The 21,603-nt window shown below is 39.9% G+C and overlaps 1 protein-coding gene across 11 annotated transcripts in view; it reads left to right on the forward strand.

Annotated features, from left to right (window-relative positions):
• The window catches only part of LOC140556416 (sickle tail protein homolog), a 161,314-nt gene extending 140,387 nt beyond the window's left edge, over window positions 1-20,927 (forward strand). For 5 of the 11 annotated variants that reach the window (XM_072680321.1, XM_072680316.1, XM_072680320.1 and 2 more), the window contains 13 exons: window positions 262-425; window positions 2,252-2,427; window positions 4,966-5,102; window positions 6,295-6,442; window positions 6,791-7,262; window positions 8,257-8,479; window positions 8,989-9,311; window positions 10,941-11,078; window positions 12,698-12,802; window positions 14,665-14,742; window positions 15,008-16,573; window positions 17,167-17,304; window positions 19,315-20,927. In XM_072680321.1, the coding sequence (XP_072536422.1) occupies window positions 262-425; window positions 2,252-2,427; window positions 4,966-5,102; window positions 6,295-6,442; window positions 6,791-7,262; window positions 8,257-8,479; window positions 8,989-9,311; window positions 10,941-11,078; window positions 12,698-12,802; window positions 14,665-14,742; window positions 15,008-16,573; window positions 17,167-17,304; window positions 19,315-19,818 (4,172 nt within the window). In that variant the 3' untranslated portion in view covers window positions 19,819-20,927. Of the gene's footprint in view, window positions 1-261; window positions 426-2,251; window positions 2,428-4,965; window positions 5,103-6,294; window positions 6,443-6,790; window positions 7,263-8,256; window positions 8,480-8,988; window positions 9,312-10,940; window positions 11,079-12,697; window positions 12,803-14,664; window positions 14,743-15,007; window positions 16,574-17,166; window positions 17,305-17,959 lie in introns of all 11 variants that reach the window. The other 6 variants (XM_072680326.1, XM_072680327.1, XM_072680322.1 and 3 more) reach the window with 5 other exon arrangements.
• Window positions 20,928-21,603: the final 676 nt, after the last annotated feature.

Genomic DNA, 21,603 nt, shown 5'->3' on the forward strand with positions numbered 1-21,603 from the left:
CTGCTCTTCTGTTCTTTGTTAATGCAAAGAGCTTTTTTGGTGTAGTTCTGTATAGGGGACCTAGACCCAGTGGTCCTTATGGAGTATTTCTTTCAATCCAGACAAATATAATTTTTAATCTATATATTCTACTAAGAGTTCGAAGCTAGTGGTCTCCATGTCCACCATCCATTTTACTGTGACTGAAAACAGAACAGGAAATTTATTCTAATGTAAGATTCACCCTTAAATCTTTAGCTGGGTTTTGCTTTGTATGTTTAGGAGACTCTCCAGTACTTGGACCCAAAAGTGCTGCACTCCCACCTGAGAGTAGCCCTGCCCCAACTCTGCCCATCAACTCTGCCCCTCTGCAGGTGAATCTCTTTCAGTTCAGGAAAAACGTCTCGGATCTCCGTGTCCAGCTGCAGCAGATGAGACAGCTACAGGTATACAATCATATTTGTAGAGTAATAAATTAGAGTATTTGTAGAGTAAATAAATTTTCAATTTTTCTCTCAGTGTTTTCGAAATATCTTAAAAATAAAAGACTATCCTATGGACATAGTGAGGAAAGTTGATTGCGCATGTCAGAGTAAAATGCAAGCCATGAGGTTCAGAGAATCAGTAGACCTGCAGTTTTATCCAGGCACAGGAATGGGGAAGAATACAAGAACACTTCTGCTGCATTGGAAGTGCCCAACATCATGGTAGCCTCCATCATTCTCAAGAAGAAGGAAGACCTTTGACACAACCAGCGGCTCTTCTGGAACTGGCTGCCCAGCCAAATCGAGCAATCAGTGATAAATGGCTTTGGCCAGACAGACAGTAATTAAGTGCCCAAAACCCTAAATGCACCTAAACGAATCTTCATGACCATTAGAACTAAAATCCACTGGTCAGATGAAACGAAGATTTAACTATTTGGCCACAATGCCCAGCAGTGAGCAACAACTCATTAACACCATCCCTACTGTCAAACATGGTAGTGGCAGTGTCATACTGTGTGTATGTCTTCCTGTAACAGAGACTGGGAGGCAGGTTGTGATAAAGGGGAGAGATAGATGCAGAAAAAAAACAATGGAGTGGTTTGGGGAAAATCTGTGAACGTCATGGCCCAGCCAGAATCCAGACCTAAACTCAATATAGCATCTGAAAAAGGCTGCCCATTCAACTTGGTCATACCAATTCTGCCAAGATGAATGAGAGAATCATCCAGAAGAAAGGTGTTGATAGTGTTGATATTGGTGAAAGATATTCCAGTCCTTCATTTTCAACAAATTTACATTTTGTCTTTATGGAGAATTGTATGGAGACTGATAAAATGTCTGAAACATAGCATTTCTAAAAATATGAAAACATTTTCCATATGCTCTGTATGCTAGCCATGGTGCTCATACAAATTGCAAGACAAGTCTGAACACACCTACTCATTTTTTACTGATTTCTTCCTTTTAGAATAATAGTAAACACCTTTAAACTGTGAAATAGCACAGAGCATTATTTCACTCAGAAATACTAGCCTTCAACCAAGCAGAGCATTTTACGCCCACCCAAACATGCCACTGCACTGTTAGAACACATTACAGAAAACAGACATTCCACTAATGAACTTTTAATGAGGCACACACAGTAATTAGGGTGATATAATTACTGCAGTTTATTGTGTTCCCACTTGGAATAAAAAAAAAAACTAAAATTGACTGTTATTTAGACCAGTTCAAATTTTGTTGTTAAAATCAAAGTACAAATCGCATACTGTAGAACTAAACAGTGACATGCTAAATAGTGTGCAAAAAAGCATAAGTAGAATATGCATAAGTATCCAACCCTTACTTGTGAAAGTGCTTTACCGATTGTCACTGATTGTTACATTTTTATTTTAGCTTCCTGTTCTAAGCCTCTTAAACAGGCTTAAACAGCTGGTAGGTATTTAGCACAGGTGGAATAAACCGCTCAAAATGTTTCTAATATACTGTATATACTGCCAAAATCTATTAAAATCACAGTCTTGTTGACATCCTCTTCTCTGTGAACATCTGCACCAGTCCATCTTCTGACTTGTGATGTTACCATTGATTTTGCACCACCCGCTGTTGGTGTCTGTTTTGTATGTGTTGAGAACTCTTGAGAAGTTTTTGAGGTCATGAAAATTATGTTTTCAGTCCAATTCAAGGTGGGTCCAACGTGACAGGAACCACACCTGCTCTTACATGTAAGAACTTTGTTCCGCATTAAACATGTGTTGTCATGCCTGTGTGTGCGTGTGTTGCAGTTACAGAATCAGGAGTGTGTGCGAGCTCAGATCAAGCAGGCTGAGCAGGAGATAAGTGCACGACTGGCTGAAGCTTTAAGACGACAGGAGGACCCAACCCACAGACAGAGAACACTGGTAGAGGAGGAGAGACACAAATATCTCTGCATGGAGGAGACTGTTCTCACACAGTTAGGGTGAGAAACACCATTCTTCCTACAGTACCAAATGTTAATTACTAACGAACATTCTTCTTACTGTCCACTGTTATATCATGTAAAATTGATAACACTGAATTAAAAATGAATAACACTGACTATTTGATCATCAATGGCACCTGTCAAGGACTGGGATCTACAAATTAGGCAGCAAGTGAACAGACAGGTCTTGAAGCAGGGAAAATAGGCAAGCAAAAGGACCTGAGCCACTAACAAGGGCCAAATTGGGATGGATAGCCGACTGGGTCAGAGCATCTCTAAAATATCAGGCAGGTCTTGTTGGATGTCCCAGGTATGCAGTGGTCAGTACCTATCAAAAGAGGTCCAAGCAAGGACAACCGGTGGACCAAGTGAACCATGGGTACCCAAGGTTCACTGATCCCTCAGAAGAAATACCTGCACAGTGCCAAACATTGGATATCTGTGCCAAACATATTGGCACGCCTGCACATATAAAAAAGCACAGCTTTTATTTATTGCCATTATAAATGCTTTGGTATTCACATGTTTATTTCTTCTTTGTTTGCATTGTTTTTCTCCTCTGACTGTAATTTCTGAATGGCGCCTGTTTCTAAAATGTCAAGATTTAATTTTCATTTACAGCCACAAACCATCTTTGTCAAAATTCTAAGCAGAGTCATGGTTCCCACCAGCCAGAGAGAGGTTAGCATATCCGCAGCCAGTCATAAACGCCACCGCAGATCAAAATCACCATCTGGTCACAGCAGTTGAATTAAAGTTGAGAAGACAGGCTGGAGATTTAGGGCCTTGTTTTCCTTGCCGCTCTGCCCATGTCCCTTCAGCAAACTCAGCAAAGCAGTGTGGGACTGACAAGGCTAGCCTGATCCCAGAGTGCACAGAGCGGTGAGGAATGTGGCAGGAAAACTGCAATTCCCAAAGTAGTAAACTCACATAGGCCTGGTTGGACTGTCAGGAGACTTTCAACTGTCGTTTTAATGAACACTATTTGTAATAGAACCTTCAGCTTAATTTGGTTTAGCCAGAAATCAGCTACAGTGGTCTACTGGAACACAGCTGTTGTTTGTAATACTTTTCTAGTGTTAACATATTAAAGAAAAATCTGATTAACATGATTTATTACTAACCCCAGATGCAGTCGATCAACGTCTGATATCTGACAAAGGCATTTACAATAGGATATGCTAGGATCCTAGTTTACAATAGGATATGCTAGGCTCCATTGCTAATAGACACTGGACTTGGACTGTTATCAATCAACTTCAAGATTGATTTAGTCCAGTGCCTGTTAGCAGTGTTAGCTATTGCTACACACAGTTAACCTGGTGATGGTTTCATTAGAAAAGTATGTTGCATAGCTAAAACCGTAGCAGTTGCTATCTTGAAGCCTAAGGTTTGTCCAGTTTTTTTGATGACAGTATGTCACACATTACCAAAAACCACTAAAGTCTATGTGTGATAACAACTTGATGTGGTTTGAGGCTAGTGTAAAATCACTTAGATCACTTACAGTTTAATGCCTAAAAGCTTCCATTGCTCATTAGCTCTGACGCAAAACTAAAAACTTGATTAACTTGTCTTGGCCATTTGGGGTAAAGGGAAATAAAATGTACATAATATAATATTTATTATAAGTCCCAGTCTGATTTCTGTTAAGAAAGGTATTTATGTTATGCATGATTATTATTTAGCCAGAAGTAATTAAAATCATTAAAACCCACACGAGAATGTGATAAGGGCACAAAGTCTCACACAGTCCTTTTCACTAAAAGAGGCAAAAGGCAGTTTTATTGTTTTTTGTTTGTTTGTTTTTTAACACAAATCTCAAGGTCACAAAAACATTCTAATGTTCAGAAAGTGTGTGTGTGTGTGTGTGTGTGTGTGTATGTGTGTGTGTGTGTGTATGCATGCATGTGAGAGCGTGTGTGAAGATGGGTCGGTGTTAAATTGAGCGGGAATGTTGTGAATGAGCTGAGTGTTTTTTGTTGGCCTCTGAACAACACTTTGTGTCTGATGCCTCTGGTGTGTGTTTGTGTGTTTATAGGAAAAGCAGAGAAAAACAGGGCGAACCTACAAGACTAACAAAATGCTATATACAACACTTACATATACTTACATGCCCAATATATACAGTAGGCACTTACATATGACATATTGTCATTATTGTTATTACATATACATTACATTTCACATAACCTGTATAATACATATGGGCTATTTTGTGTGACCCCATGTCCTGACGTGTATTTTTTGGGTGGTACACAACTCCTAGCAGTGGCTCAGATTTGCTGTTTCTGGTTAGCTGGGGTACAGTGATGAATGGAGTAGAGGGCAACTTACAGACGATGTGCAGGATGGGTTATCGTGTGTAATTTATATCTATGTAGTGGACCTGTAAGGCAGGAGGACTCTCAGAGCGGTCAGTTTAGTGTAGGTGTTTATGAAGTTAGTAGTGAGTGAATTTGAATTGTTTTTGTGCCCCCTAGAGTAATATGTGTGTAATTACAATGCTCAACTCCACATGCTCTGTGTGTGTAGGGATCTGGAGAACTTTGTGGAGTCTCTAAAGAAAGATTCAAGCTCAGGTGTAACTTCAAGATTGGTCACTCTGAAGGAGGTTGAGGAAGGAGCGGTCAGCCTGAGGAAGGTGGGAGAGAGCCTAGCAGGCCTTAAAGGTAAGATTATGCACACCACTTGTTTTTACTGTCTGATCTCTGCCTGCTGCATCAATATTGAATTTTCTTTGTGCTTAGAAACAGACTGCCTCTAAACGCGAAGACTTAAAAAAAGGTTACATATGTGCCTGTGTACTATAAATCTGAAACTGAAACCATTACATTCTAATAATGCAGACATGTGAGAAGCTTACCAAAACTTTCTTAGTTAACTAACTGAATAAGGCAATGAGTTGTGGCCTTATCGTTAGAGAAGTGGTCATGCGATCAGAAGCTCACTGGCTCAATCTCCTTAACTGACAGGATGTGACTGAAGCCCCCGTGGCAGGGCAGTCAGCCCCCAACTCCTCCCAGCAACCACAGCCAGGGCCACCTACCGTTCTAGGCATGTGTGCTCACTGTTTCATTAATGACTGTGCTGATCAGTCTCTTTATTTATCAGTGCTCTGCTAAAGCCTGAGTAGACTGATAAATCACTGTGCTGATCAGTTATTTATCTCAGTGTTACTGTGCCCTACTAAAGCCTGACTAGACTGATAAACCACTGTACTGATCAGTTATTTATCTCTGTGTTCCTGAGCCCTACTAAAGCCTGAGTAGACTGATAAACCACTGTACTGATCAGTTATTTTTCTCAGTGTTACTGAGCTCTACTAAAGCCTGAGTAGACTGATAAACCACTGTACTGATCAGTTATTTTTCTCAGTGTTACTGAGCTCTACTAAAGCCTGAGTAGACTGATAAATCACTGTGCTGATCAGTTATTTATCTCAGTGTTACTGAGTTCTCTTGATAGTTGCCAGTGATTAGTTCTTTTAGAATCTGTGTTAAACTGTAACCATACCAATGTAATGTGTACATTTCATGTCATGATGTCATTAACTAATTTATTCATTTAATGGTTAAATTTGCAGAATTATGTTATTTGGATATGTATTGGGACATTGGGAACTGTTTGCTGACTTAATGCAAGAGGTGGCATCTATCTGTGGTTACCAGCTATACAGTACAGAGATGGCAGACAGAGATTAGGTTGAAACTCTGAAGTATCTATATAACATGTGTTGGCTTAATATTCAGAGGTACATATTCTGTAAGACACAGTATATTCACAATTAGTTCTCACTTGCTGTGTGCATGTGTGTGTGTGTGTGTGTGTGTGTGTGTGTGTGTGTGTGTGTGTGTGTATTAGGAGAGTTTCCAGCCCTACAGGCGCGCATGCGGGCCGTGCTGCGAGTGGAGGTGGAGGCTGTGAAGTTCCTCAAGGAGGAGCCACACAAATTGGACAGCATGCTGAAGAGAGTCAAAACACTCACCGATTCCCTCAGCACTCTGCGCAGGTACAGAGTGTGTGTGTGTGTGTGTTTCCTTTGTAAAAATGTTTATTGTGCTTATGATTTATTGTCCTTAATTTTGTCACATTCTGCTACAGAACATAAAGGAGCTAAAATGTTGTCTTCCATAATATGTTAATGTTTCCATCTGTAGTTTATTAGTGCATTATAGAACATTATAAAAGAACAATATCATAAATAAAAGCTGTGATTTATAGTGTCCAGATCTTACACTCAACATACTAGCCATGACACGACACAGTATGCAGGGATACAATACATCAAACTGATATCCCTAAATGTTGTTACTAATATTATTGTATTATTATTGAAGAGCTTTTTTATGACTTATAGGCATGCCACAGAGGGTTCACTCAAATCTTCAGATGTTGCTACTGCAGCATCTTCAGTCACAGCGGATGGGGTTGAGCCGGTGCCTCCCTCTGATGTCCAGGACGGAGCGATTATGTCCCTTATTGAACCTCAGACCTCCTCTATTAAGTCTGAAGTCATTAACTCCAACCCTATGGTCATCCACCATGCTCAAAGTTCCCCAGTGCCCCTTCGTCAGTCCCAGCATTCAGCAGCGCCTGCGTTTTCTGCCCCGACCCAGCAGACCCGTGAATCCACCCCCTCGCCCACAAAACAGTCAGGCAGCCCCATGCAGCTCAAGAAGCCCAGCCAGTCCCTGTCAGAGCCCACGCCACAGTCAAGCAACGGTGTAACCAACAATGGTGCCCGCCATGACAACAGGGCATCTCCAAGCCTGTTTATCGAGGAGATCGCCAGTCATAGCAAGGGCAAAAATAGAGCCACGTCAATAGAGGTGAGCTTTCAATGGATATATGGTTTGTATGTTGCATTAAACCAGATAATCTTACAAAAGTAATCTAATTACTGCTAATTATAACCCTAAATTTTGTCAATTTACCCAACTGTAGTAGGCACATTTAGGTTTGTAGTTTTGCACTGAAGCTGCAAAGCAATATGCAAAGCTACATCTCATACCTACATGTTCAGTTAATTACTGCAGTACCAGCCTTTGCTATACTGTGAACACTGCATATTGGAACTTAGCATTGAGAATTTAATTTCATTCAGCCATGAGAGCATTAATGAGGTCTGTTATGATTTTTTACTCAAAACTTTTTTACTCAAAACTTTTACTCAGATTTTATAAATATGGTTGTGTTTTTATACTATGACACTTTTCCTAAAATATGATAACTTCTGGTTACTCAGAATGGCTGACCTACCATTCATCTAAACTATAAGGACCCCCATTTGCCCATTCGTTGTTTCTTCAGAAACCACAGATATTAAAAATCCTCTTTTTTAACTTTTATCTTGCTTTTGCTTGAGTAACTGTCTCTACTTCTGCTTTTGACCCTTCTAGCCCATGCCTGACATTAGGCATGGTGCCAATAGGTTCTAATCTATTGGCAGTACTTCTCTATGAGGATTAGACAAGCTGTTTGTTGCATTTGCACATCTGTGTCAGCAGTGGGTTCAGGTAGCATAATGCATTCATTAGAAAGGTCCACAAACATTTGAACACTGTATGTGTACGTTTGGGGTTTTTTTCTACAGTAAGTCATACTATCTTCTAAACCATATCGATGTGTCTGCACAAAACAGTTGCAGACAAATCAATATGCAATTTGAGCTGGTTGAGAGAGTCCAGTCCAGTGTCTGTTAGCGTAGCCTTTCTCATTCCAAAATAAAAGTGGCACACTTCAAGTCATGGTTGATTAGCGGCATCTGGGGCTGGGGATAAATCATGTTCATTTGTTCATTTCATGTTCCTCTTTTCTTTTTAGGCTGCTGAAAAAGAGTGGGAAGAAAAGAGACACAACATTAGTCATTATGATGTGCGGGAGTTTCAGAAGGTCCTTCAGGAAGCAGAAGCCACCATGCTAAGAGGAATACCCAGCCTAGAAGTGGCAAATGATGGGGACGGCACACAAAAATCCACTCCAGCACCCTCTGGTGCTTTGGAAGATGGAGTGGAGAGACCTGAACCTTCTGCTCTTCCATCTCAAGGTCAGAGTCCATTCTGACTTGACCTATACATTCCTTGCCTATAAATGTATTCACTTATAGCAAATGTTGCAGCGCTGAGCACTGGTAAAATGCCATTCGGCCTAATTAAATAGCATCTAGATTGTACACTTTATGTGCAGACATTTGTGGAGACCACTTCTAATGAGTCACTCGATTTAAAGAGCACCCACTGTTGACACAGGTGTTTAGTTGCGCACACACAGCTTGTATAATCTCCATAGAAAAGCATTGTCAGTGGAATGGAATGCTCTGGAACAGCCACACATGAGCCTAAGACCTAAGTCTAATGCCAAGCATCAACTAGAGTGGAAAAAAGCCAAATAGCTTTGCTTTATTGGTTTAGTTGCTGCCAATATATTGTCACACTTGTGTTTTATGCATTGGTGTTCTATATTTATAGATGGCAAGCACAAGGAGAAGTCTTAAAGGAACTGACAAGAATGCATGTATGCATTTAATAGCCTGTGACTGTATTCATTGTGTTACAGAGGACAACCAACCTGAGCCACCTGCTCTTGAGAAGCTCTCTAAGACAGGTCCAGAAAAGGTCCCCAAACCACAGCTAGAGAGAGTAGCTAAAGCACCCGCTTTGGACAGGCCTCCTAAACCCAGCCTTACAGCCAAAACAAGCCTGGAGAGAGCAGCGAAGCCTCAGGACAGAACAGCCAAGTTGAGTCAGACCTCAGAGAAAGCCAACAAGTCCCCACCTCCCCCTCCACCTCGCAGAAACTACCCCACCACTACAGGCATGACCACCACTCGCTCAGGCGAGGTCATCTACACCAGCAGGAAGGAGTCTGGAGCTCCACAGGTACAGTGTGTATGTGTATGTAGCTGTGCGAGTGGGAGTTTCATTTAGCAACACATTTTTGTGTGGAAGCAGAGTAAAGACTTTTAATACCTGGGACTACACAGTGAAGTTCTGCTAAAGGGCTAAGAAATAGACAGCTACCAAATAAATTACACATAAATGACTGTTCGGATGCTGTGATCAAACAAATGGCTAATAAACGATCCGTTACCTAACAAACAAATTAACAGCTTTTACCAATGAACTACAGATAAACGGCTGTCATTGAGCGTAGTTTTGACCTTATGCTGAATATTACAACATTAAATGTTTGCAGTGAAGCCCAAGTTAGACTAGCAGCTGGATATTTACTTTACAGAAAACACCACTCTGCTGCATTCATTGTAGAAGATCAGATAGAAGAGGTGTGATCAGAAAGATTAAGTGTCAATTTTACATCACAGACAGAACTGACATGGAAAGAAGTGAAAGGGTGTGGGTGTATGTAGGCTTTGCTGTGGTTTTGTCATTTTCAGAACTCTCACATGATGAGAGCTATTTCCGTTTTCTTGTGCATAAGGTAGGTGTGCGTTTCAAAGGTCTATTTATGCATTATAATGTATAGCCAGGTTTATAAGTATTTGGACAGTGACACAGTAGCATTTTTGCTTTGAGATTTGATCCTCACTTTTGAAAAAATGAATTCTGGATATTTCTGTTCATTCTCTATGGTGTAACACTTTTTCTGTCAAGACAAGACAATGCAACAAGACAACCATATTCACTATTTGTGACGAATTTGGCTTCCGTCTTTAGCCCATCCATGCAGTGCAGTGCAGAACACACACACATACACACCAGTGAAACACACACAGTGACTTTGAGCACAAATATCTGTGATTCCAAGCGCACCAGTGCATATTTACTATATAGTGAACAAAATCATCTGACAGTGGTTATCAGTAAGCACCAAATGCACTTGGTTAGCCACCAGATGTAGCCTAATGTAAATGCTAATTAGTGTTAATCATTGCTCGAGTGTCCAGGCCAACAAGTGAATGTGTTAAATTAATACTACAGACTTTATAGATGTACCTCATTTTGTGTTGCATGATGCATTAGACATGGCCTTACATTTGCTGCAGATGCATCAGATAAGTGCTTTACGTCAGTCCACACTCAGCAATGTGACCGGAAATATTCTCACATCTATATTCAGGTATACAGATAAGAAACTGGCAGTGGTTTCTGAGCATGTTTTGCCAAGAGCAGAACAGATACCTTCAAAAGGTTCACTGCTTTTGCAGGACTGCTTTAAAACAAAGCAACAAGCCAAAAGGGGGGCCATGCGTTACAGTGATTTTAATGCAGATATGTAATTGACCGGTTTTCAATACATAATGACATTTATTATTTACAATAACCAAAATAAATTGTTATTATACTGTGCAATGCAGTTTAAGTCTAAACTTCAAATTTCATTAACCTTTTTTAAATTCCTACATTAAGAAATTATTATTGTACTATATGATACTACATTAATGAATGTTAACCAAATTTGATACCACAGATATTAATTTTATAATGATTATTTAGGCTATTACTCCTAATTCTGACTTCTGCATTAATGTATGTGTGTGTCTTCTACAGGAGGGTGAAGGGGAGCCTCAGACTAAACCGAAGAGCCCCCCGGAGACAAAGCCCAAGCCATGCACGCCTCCACCTGTCACTGCATCTGCCATCCCTGAGGAGGAGGATGAGGGAGATAAAATAATGGCAGAGTTGCAGGTGAGTAAAAAGTGTGCATCCACCTACAAAACCTGCCTGTTTATGAGGTAATCCTGCTTTGTACCTGCACTAGTTGGCCATATAGGTGCACCTTGTAGGTTTACTTGTAGATTACTGACAGGGGCGCAACTGTTGTGGCAACAAACCTCAGACACGGCAGCACTGCAAATATTTTTTAAAAACTCAGTTTCTAAGTATTCCTATTTATCATGTATTCTATACCCAAAATATCTGTCCCACAGAAGCCATGTGGTTAGAAGCTGGCAACTGATGTAGTTTCCTGTTTTCATGTTTTCATGTCACGTGCTTTGCAGTACACAAGTAAAAAAGTCATAAAATCATTTATAAAATGTAAATAAAGAATGACCATATAATAGGCATTTTAAAGCATCTATAGACCATATCAGAAGTATTAGTTACCTTCATAGGCCAGAAAGCAAAAGTATTCATCAGTTTTGTTTTAAAAAAACGTTACCAATAATCCTCTCCTGATGGTGACATTTCTAGACCATGGAACTGTAAGGAGTAGACCAGCTTTATCTTAGGGCTCTGGGATTTCCATAGTGACACATCCTTGCTATAGGAGGGTGCCAGGCCATTTAAATCTTTAAAACCATCAGTAAAGGTTTGTATAATACCCTGAAATGCACAGGAAGCATGTAAAGAAGCAATGTAAAGATGCTAAAATCATGGTGATATGACGAAAGGCTGGAGGACCCATGTGCCAAACACACCACCATAACCACATGTCACTGCTGTGCTAAGAATAGTTCACCTCCCAAATTATACCCAATCATTGGTGATTCTTTTCCTTTAATGTATGGAGTAGAGCAAAGAAGAATCTGCAGTAAGTCATTTTAACCCTACAAAATGCACCCATATGGTAGATGTACCTGAAATAACCCATGGATGTAGGAAATATTGAAGTTTGAAAAGTTTAGTTATGAATCTTACATTGGTTAGTGTGTGTTTTTCTGTGTTTTCGTTTCCTGGTGGTGGGGCTTCATTTCTCTATGACAGCAGAGCTATAGCTTTACTCTACAAAAATGAATGTCACATCCTTGTATAGAAAATCAAAGCTGACTGGCTTTATAGATTCAGTCAATCTATATGGTATTCTGTTCCACTGTTAAAGATGTAGGTGAGGTTTGATGTGAAATGTAGCAAGTCAGAATTGTTTGTATTGGTAAACCTAAAGAGTTTAATGCATCTTAAAGCTCGCTCACGGAAATGATTGCATGGCCATTTGGGCATTATATTATCAACACAAAATTAAAAAATATAGTACATAGTACACATGGAGGTTTACTGATATATTTTCATTGTAGACGTTGCAACCTTTGGTTCCTAAACATAAAACTTGAGAAATCAGAGAAATTCCCCTTAAAATGAAATTTATATTTTCCAGCTTAAAAGGCATAAAGTGTTAAAAGTCAAATGATGTATTCATGACAGCAGATACTGTATAAGTTTTACAATACCCTCTATTAAGAACAGTGCACTGTTAATTTGTTAGCTCCTTAACAATGCCCTGTGTCTCAATAGACAGTGCACTATACTATGGTCTGTGAACAGGGTCTTAACCCCCCCTACACATATATTGTCATATTCCTCTTCAGGTTTTCCAGAAGTGCTCTAATAAGGATTTAGGGCTCAAAGGTTTGGTAGAACCACAGATCAAAGAGCTAAGACCCGGGGCCTTACTGCCCCTCAAAGATAAGAAGGTAACGGACATGACGTCCTTTAGCTCTCCCTCTAGCTGCCTGCTCCTGTCAACTGCTTGTCCTTGATGGCTGCCCTTAAATCTGCCTGTATGCCTTTTTCACCTCCTGCTTGATGTACTATACGTGCTTCTGATGGATTTCTGTACAAAACGTTCTCACTGATTTTCTTTTCACAAGCTATTTTTCCCTTTATTTCCACTGAACTCATAGCTAATGCTGTTTAGTTTGTAGCAGAACCACACTGCTACAAGATCCGGTTACTTTTTTTGTGAATTACAGACAGTTGTATTTCAGCGTTTCAAATTTGATTGGCTTTGTGTTTTCATCCAATCAATAAACTAACATGTTTTATGGCATTGTAATGCAGTGAATCAGTCTTGTGTGTTTCTTTTTGCCGGTTAGCCTATCAATGCGCGTATTACCACCTGGAGATAGTAACTTGCAAAAGTTTCAAAATGTCATGTTTTGTTGTTTTTCTTAGTGAAAATAGGCTTCCAAATTTCCACAGATAACAAACATAAATATGACATTTTTTACTCATTTTATAGCCTGTTTTATTGAATAAGTTTCACATATTAGAAAATAAATTTAATTGTGCATTAAGTGTTCACTGTAGAGGATTTGTTTACTTATTTTCACTTTTTTACCATACATATGCATACAACTATATTAATATATTGTAATAGACATAGAGTAATTAGAAGAGGAGTTTGAAATTGCATCTGATATTTTTAACCTGAATAGACTGCATCTTAATTTCACATTCTTACAAAATCAGTTCTATGAAATGTGTCTTAGTATTTAGATTGCTAAATTAAATGTATTGTATTATATTAATATCTTAAACAAATGTACCAACAGGGCTAACAGTGAATGGAAGCTTGTAACCTCCAGATAGCATTACTTTTATTGCTGGGCAAAATGAATATCATGGTTATATGAACATTTAATTCAATTATGATTAATTTTATGATTAATTACGATTATATATAATGCTCGAGTTGGCTCAGTGTTTGAGTTCTCCTCCATGTTGCTTCCATATCACTGACTATACAGGGCAGAGTCACATGACTACACAAAATCGAAATAATAGACATGATTGCATTATTTAGAGCTTGTAAATGCTTAATTTTTGATTAATTGCCCAGCCCTAATTACTGTGTTCACATAATGGCAATTGGCAGCTATTAGCATTCATTGTTAGAAACTGAAATATTCCCTTGAATGATCTAGCATCTAGTCTCATTTTCGAGAGGGTTTTTAATCGACTAGCATTTTTGAGTTCAGTTGCTCTGATCTTCTGACCTTGCTGCATGCCCTGCTCTAAACTTTCTAACTTGTTCTCTGGGTTAATGCCTTTCTCCCTTTTGAATTGTGACCAATTATTAATTAGCCATATCTTCTATTTATATATTCTATTTATCTATTTTATTTTTGTCAAATGTTATCTAATCTGATGTCCAACACAAGGAGGTATGGCTTCTGGTGACTCTACCACTAACACTTACATCTACTTGCACTGTATTGTCTGTTTTAGCTTAATTTGAATAAATCATCATTTTAAACCATGGATAGAAAATATATTAGAATAGTTTGTTGAAAAGTTACTATGACAGCTACAACTAGAATCTAGATAAATCAACTTGGATTTCTTAGCTAAATGTATTTCTGTCTTTAAGAATGCTTATATATATATATATATATATATATATATATATATATATATATATATATATATATATATATATATATAAAATTTGAGAAAGCCTTCCAAAAGTTTTACTATTATGAATTCTCGTGGTTGAGAACTAAGTGGTAGGGTATTTGTGAGAAGTGATGTTGTTCCTCATAAACTATCCTAGCAGAATACAGAAATCCAAGAAGAAAAAGATTTGGTCACAGATGAAAATGGCAACAACACAGTTCGTCAAAGTCCAGGGGTGAGAAGCTATTTTTTTTGACACCTTGTTTATAATATTTAACCCAGTTTTCTCCATGTTTGTAGACATAGTAATACAACTAAAGGTATATATATTTTTGTATGCAGTGGTAGGATGTATTATTTTCTTTAAATATTGATAATAATCAAGAGCCACCAGTTATGAATTTGATGCATTACAATACATAATACATAATACAGCTGACTGTGTATAAGACCATACTAATATATATTTTTTTCATTCTCTCTTTATTTGACCTTTGAAGGTCATCTACTATGTGACAGCACAGATCACCAAGGACACATCAGAGGAATCAACTGACAGAACTGCAACACAGGTCTCACAAAACCAGCTGCAGGTATCCACAGATGGCCCATCTGGTAAACCAAAGAATAAAGGCCCAGACAACACTTTCAGCCTTCCCAGTGCTCTGCCTTATAAACAGCCTAGCCGTCCAAGTTCACTGAAGTCAAAACCTCAATCTTCAACAGAAGAAGGCCCAGTTAGTCCAACCAAGGGAAAGGTCCATGTGGTCAAGGCTCCACAGGTCCAGGTTAGCATAGAGGAGAGGGTGGAGTCTCCTACTGCAATTTGTGCCCCTGTTTCACTAGGGGGCCTTGACCCCACCCTTTTCCAGGCAAGCACAAATCCTAATGAGCTAAGTTCTATAAAACAGCAGCTTGTGCTTGGTTCATCCAAGGCTAGAGAACGAAAATATGAAGAAGTAGAAGATGATAGTGAGGCCTTTCTCAGTCCTGACTTGCCAGGAGGAGAGCCTCCTCCTCCACCTGATAATATTGCCTTCATGATTACAAACACCAAAGTGCAGGCTTTATCCACTGGAGAGTACCAGGAACTTGTCAATGCCAAAAGAGGCAATGTGCAAACAGTGACTGTAGGCAACAAACCACAGGTCAAAGATGGCAGTAACATGGTTTCTGGAAATGTCACTAATAGCAATGGACAAGGTGATGTTGAAAGCAGTGGATTCAGTAAAAAGCCTGTCATTATCATTTTTGACGAGCCAATGGACATCCGTTCAGCCTACAAACGCCTCTCCACTATCTTTGAGTGTGAGGAGGAGCTGGAGAGGATGCTGGCGGAAGAAAGGATAGAGGAGGAAAGTGAAGAAAACGAAGATGAGGAGGAAAGAAACCAAGAAGAACAGGTAAAACAAAAAGGGGACAAAGGTATTTCTGGGAAGGCATCAAGTGGGACAGACTCTTTCTTGGTCACTGGGGACAATTGTAGCATCTCTTCATCACCACCACTGTTGTCAGATGGAGGAGAGCTAACAGATGCCAAACAGGATGCTAAGAAGAAGTTTAAATTTAAATTTCCCAAAAAGCAGCTAGCAGCCCTGACACAAGCCATCCGCACTGGTACCAAGACAGGTAAAAAGACTTTGCAGGTAGTGGTCTATGAAGATGAAGAGGAGTCAGATGGTACTGTTAAACAGCATAAAGAGACCAAGAGGTTTGAAATTGCTCGCTCCAAACAGGAACCATCGAAATCAGAGTCCAACCCTCAGGAATCTCTAGGACGTACTGAAGAAATCAGAAAGAGCACTTACAAGACCCTTGATAGTCTTGAACAGACTATCAAACAACTGGAGACCACCATCTGTGAAATGGGGCCAAAGTCTTCTGAGGACTCCCCGCATCACCCTGAGGCTTCCGACAAAGCAGTTCCTCAGAAGACCTTGGCTCCCAAATCTTCTTTCTCTAGCAAGGGTGCCAGCCTTCGGAAGAAACCCAAACCGCAACTACTTCCTCGACCCGCCATGATCCCCACAGCAGGCGTGTCCATCACACCGGCTCCTACCCAGCAGGTCTCTCTCTAGCTTTGACATCTTCACTATTGAAGACTAGTGGGTCTCTCCTTCTCCTCTTCCTCACAACAATCCCAACCTAACCAGTGACTACCATCAGATCCCTAAGCCCCTTCGTCTGGTTCAGGGGATGGACTGTGGGATCTCAACTTTTAACCCTGTATATATGGTGTCTGTATATGCTGGTCTGGTGTTTCACGGGTGTTTTTTGTTGATGGTGCGCCTCTACCTATATGTGTTCTCTGATGAGATTCTAACATTGGTTCAGGCAGCCAAAGAACACTACTCACAATCTAAAAAATCACACTTTCACTTTGTACCGTCTCAATTTCTCAATTCTTTCAAATGGGTTCTGAGGTATAATCACAAAATGTTTGTCTGTTGGTGTTGAGGACTGGTTTGCATGCGTTTCCACCTTTCCTTTGATTCTCCTGGATGCGCAGAATCACAGTTATATGCAGTCAAATGTGATGGAAGATGATTTACACAGGTTTTGTCTCTCTCTTTTACAAAGCAACCTTCAATGTGGCACCTTTTTGTGTTCCTTTCTTTTTATTCCATTTTCTCCTTTTTGGTTTGAATCCTTTTTACAGAATGCCAGCGTGGCCTCACCTACTAGTCGGATGCCAGTGCCCATGTCTGCCAAGGCCAGGCAGCAGCCGGGTACCTCAGACAGAGAGAGGGCAACAAAACAGCAAAAGCTACAGGACTCACAGAGGCAGTTCCGCCAGGTAGTTTTGTCATAGGACCACTGGTCCAGTCAGCCAACCGACACACACTTAGGGATACTTCTTGAGAACACAGAAATCAAGAGTGTGTATGCCATAGAATAGAATAGGGAGCTTTATCAGGGTTTACGTTACAGAGGAAAACAAACAAAAAAACTGAAATTGAGTAAACTGTCTTTTGCGTGAATGACTCATGGCCACCATGGCTCTTGTATCATTTCTTTGGCTGTGCTTTGATTAGCTATGACTGAAGGCATGTGACTGTTATCTCGTAACACCATGGAATGCTTCTGCTTCTATTCACTCTGCTTATGGCTTTGTTGCTGTGTAGATGACCAGGACAACAAAAAAAAAAGCTGAACTGAAAGACAATATGTGTCATCTCCTGAGTTGCGTCACAGCTTATTCTCAATTGACTTCTACTCTGTTGCCCCTTACCTTCCCCAGTCTTTGGTTTCTTGCTACCTAAACTACTAACTTGAACTACGTCACACGTGCAATTTGCACTTGAACTCACTGCACCCCAATTTACTTCTGCTAAACTACAAAGCTGATCTAACATCATAAATGTCAATGTTTTACAACACGACTTTCCATGCTAGAGAGATGCTCCTCTACTAAACCCAGTCTCGGACACTTTCCCCTGTTTGCCTCTCAGGGGATGAGTCCCCACCCCTCACTACCAGGATCAACCCCCTACTAAACTTCCACCGCCCTGTGGAAACCCTCCCACAATGCACCTCCTCCAAACCTCTCGGAGCCTCCTCTGGTCTTGCATACTGGTTGGTTGTCCTTGCACTGTGCATCACTGACTTTGAGACATTAATGATCTAAAAGGAATACTCCAGTGTTTTTTTTAACTAGCTGCAGCACCCGTATTGCCACTGATTATAAACAGGGCTTGACTGATATGTCAGTTGGATGATAATATCGGCAACCTGTGGTTCTGTCTGTGTCTGCTAAAACATTGCCAAGAACACACCAGTAGTTAGCAACTTGGTTTTACCATTGCAGAGATTGAACTCAAAATCTCTTAATGTTCCACTGGGGACCTTAGTGACCGTCATATGTCCTTTTTGAACATATGACTGTAATACTGGAAAAGTTTGACAGTTAAGAACTGATAATCATCTGTTAGTGCAGTTTAATTCAGACTAAACTATAAATAAAATAAAATTAGGCTATACTTTAAGAAATGGGAATTTTTACCGCCTTAAAATCAGTATTAGTCTACGGCCTGGGGGTCGTAGGGTCGAATCCTGAGACATCCGGAATGCAGGAGAGCACAATTGGCCGTGCTCTATCTGGGTGAGTCGATGGCTCTTTCTTTACCTCATCACATCAGCTGTCTGTTAGCTGGCACGGTGTAGCTGGGGAAGCTGGCAATGCTGCATTAGCAGCAGTTCAAAAAGAGGCAGTGTCTGGCTTAATTTATGGGAGGAGACATTGCGAGTGCTAGAGGGCGCAATGAACAGGAGGGTTAATTGGCAGCACCAAATTGGGAGAAAAGGGGAAATATTCAACATTCTTTAAAAAATAAATAAAAAACAAAACAGATATTGTTCATGCCTTAGGTGTAAGTGTGTTTCAGGTCAGTAGTTTTTCTGTTTTTATTTTTACACAGTACAAATGTCAAATTACTTTCCGTAATACAAGGTCATTGACCACATGCTACAGATGCAGCAAATAGAGATTAGATTGAACAACACCAGAGTATTCCTTGAAAATGAATGTGAATAATCTTACTTTTCCCTACCTTCCAAGCTTTCATTTAATATCCTGAACAATACACTGAAGTTGTACCTTGTCTTTTCATATATGTGTGTGTGTGTGTGCATATTAGTAGTTAGTCTTTTAGTAAGTAATGAATGTATTATCTGTGTTTGATCATCACTGATAATTAACTGTGGACAGTAATAGCATAATTCAAATGTGTTTGAGCGTTCTTCACATCTTCACATCGTGAGTTCGCTTGCGCTGACGATCAGTGTGTTTTGACATCTTTGTTCGCAGGCTAACGGAAGTGCTAAGAGATCTGGAGGAGATCCCAAATCCACTTCCCCTACCATGCCTGCCTCTAAAATCCCCGCTTTTTCCTCTAGCACAGGAAAAGGTGCTTCCCAGTCTGACGCCACTAACCAGTTTAACCCTCCCTCAGCTGGCCCTTCCTCCTCTCCTTCCAGCAAGTCTTCCATCCCCAGCCCTCGCTCGATCCCCGCTCCTTCTTCCCATATCCCCTCCCTCTCTAACGGTTCTCTAAAGCTTGCTGCGCCCACTCACAGCACTAAAGGCCTCTCCTTGTCCACACAGACCCAAAATGGCCGACCTTCCTCATCCTCCTCCTCTTCTTCTTCTTCCTCTTCCCACTCTCCTCTGTCCCCCACCATGTTGACTCAGGGTGTGAAGAGTATCCGCACCATACACACACCCAACTTCGTCAGTTACAACCGGCCGCACAACGGGAGTGCTGGAAAGTCAGCTATCCCCACAGCAACAGTCATCAAGGAGGCTTCGTAGACCGCTTGGCCGCTCCGCTCTCATTTGCTTGTGTCTTAATGAGGTAGTGTTGCACCTCATTCGCTGATTTTTTTTTATTTTTTTTTTATGTTTTATTACCATTGCATTTGTTGCATTTAGTGTTCAGAGTGCACTTTGTTTTTTCTGGCTGTTGTATGCCACTGCTTATTCATACAGTACTTTTTCTTTTTTTTTTTTTTTGGCATTTGTGCAGTCATCACTCCCATTATAAACTTGAATTTCATGAAAATCATGCTAACAGGAATCCAGACGTAAAGTAGTACTCATAAAAGAGAGATCAAAAGAGATTTTGTTTAATTGTATATGGTTATGTTTTCCTACATTTGATTATATTAAAAATATTTTTTTATTAAGACAAGAGACTAACAGTCCTAGATACATAATTATTGTAAAATATAAGTGCTTTACTCTAATACGGTTAAAAAATGGATGACCATATTTTTTTTTCTTGCTTACTTGACAAACATTGATTGCAGCCATTTTTTTTTACCTGTTCCTATACTGTACTGTACCTGTAGATGGTTTATAGTATATTGACATTTTCTAAAAAATGTGTTCTCAGTATCACTGCCAGTGTCCTTCAGCTATTCCAAACCATCGACATGCTCACATTGAGTGATCCCTGTCTTTCTGATGTTTGTTCTCCCTGTTTGCCAAAGTTGCTGGAATGTTCCACCCTTGTTATTTAGAATACACCATTAGAAACTGGAGGTGTATATTTAAAATGGGTTTTGACAAACAGAACCGTCAAATCGTAATTTAATAGAAATCTGTGTCTAAATGTATGCTTAAACGATCAGCGATTCATACTCCCATTCTGTACTATCCCTGTATATACTGTAACTGCTCTTCAGAGATCTAGTCTAGTTTTGTTAACATATTGTACCAAAGTTTGTTTCTATGCATGCCTTTCTGCTACTGTAGACAAACGATGCGAGAGAGAAGATTTACGATGCTTGCACAGATAGATTTGTAAATACATATTTTGTTTCCTTTGGACGTCTGAAGCTTTAAAATGACGCAGCAGTAAAAGAGCTGTGGGCAAGACTGTGTAGGTGGTTGGCAACAATAAACGTCTGCATGTTGGTCATCTGCCTCCTCTCTTCTTTTGTCAGCTGTCAGAAAAAACGCATTCAAAGTAATAAGGATTAAGCTGAACATGGTTGTGTTCTCTATGTTTTAATAAGAAACTTTTATAAGAAAAAACGGTATATTTTAATTTCTCTTATGGCACCTTCTGTTATGTTTTATTGTCACTGCTACTATAGTATTTTTACCGTGGTTTTCTACTGTAGTGTTTCTGATTTCTGTTTACTGCCAACAACAATGTATTTACCTCATGCGAGCATACATTACTGCGACTTTTTTTTTACCTGCTCTTTCCAACTAGTCATGTTTTTTTGATATGCGAAATGTATTTTAAAATCACAATAGATAGTTCATGTCCCTGGTTATTTTGTGCATAGGAACACTGTCATGTCATGTGAGAGAGTTTGGGCTAGGTCACCATGCACCGGTGAGCGTATAAATACTATTAACACCCAGTTCACAGTGTACAAAACTGAACCCTCTTCACTATCCCCTACACGTGAAATATCCAGATCACTATATAGAGCACTATTATAGGGAACAAAATCACACAATCTGCTGTTACTAGGACTCCTGGAAAACGTCTACTGTAACCAGGCTGACTGCAAATCCCACCAGGTTCTAAAGACAGTGCTGGATACCAAGTAGTAAATGCAACACACTTTTCCAGCTAAA

This window comes from Salminus brasiliensis, chromosome 5 (assembly GCF_030463535.1).
Source record: "Salminus brasiliensis chromosome 5, fSalBra1.hap2, whole genome shotgun sequence".
Classification (NCBI taxonomy): domain Eukaryota; kingdom Metazoa; phylum Chordata; class Actinopteri; order Characiformes; family Bryconidae; genus Salminus; species Salminus brasiliensis.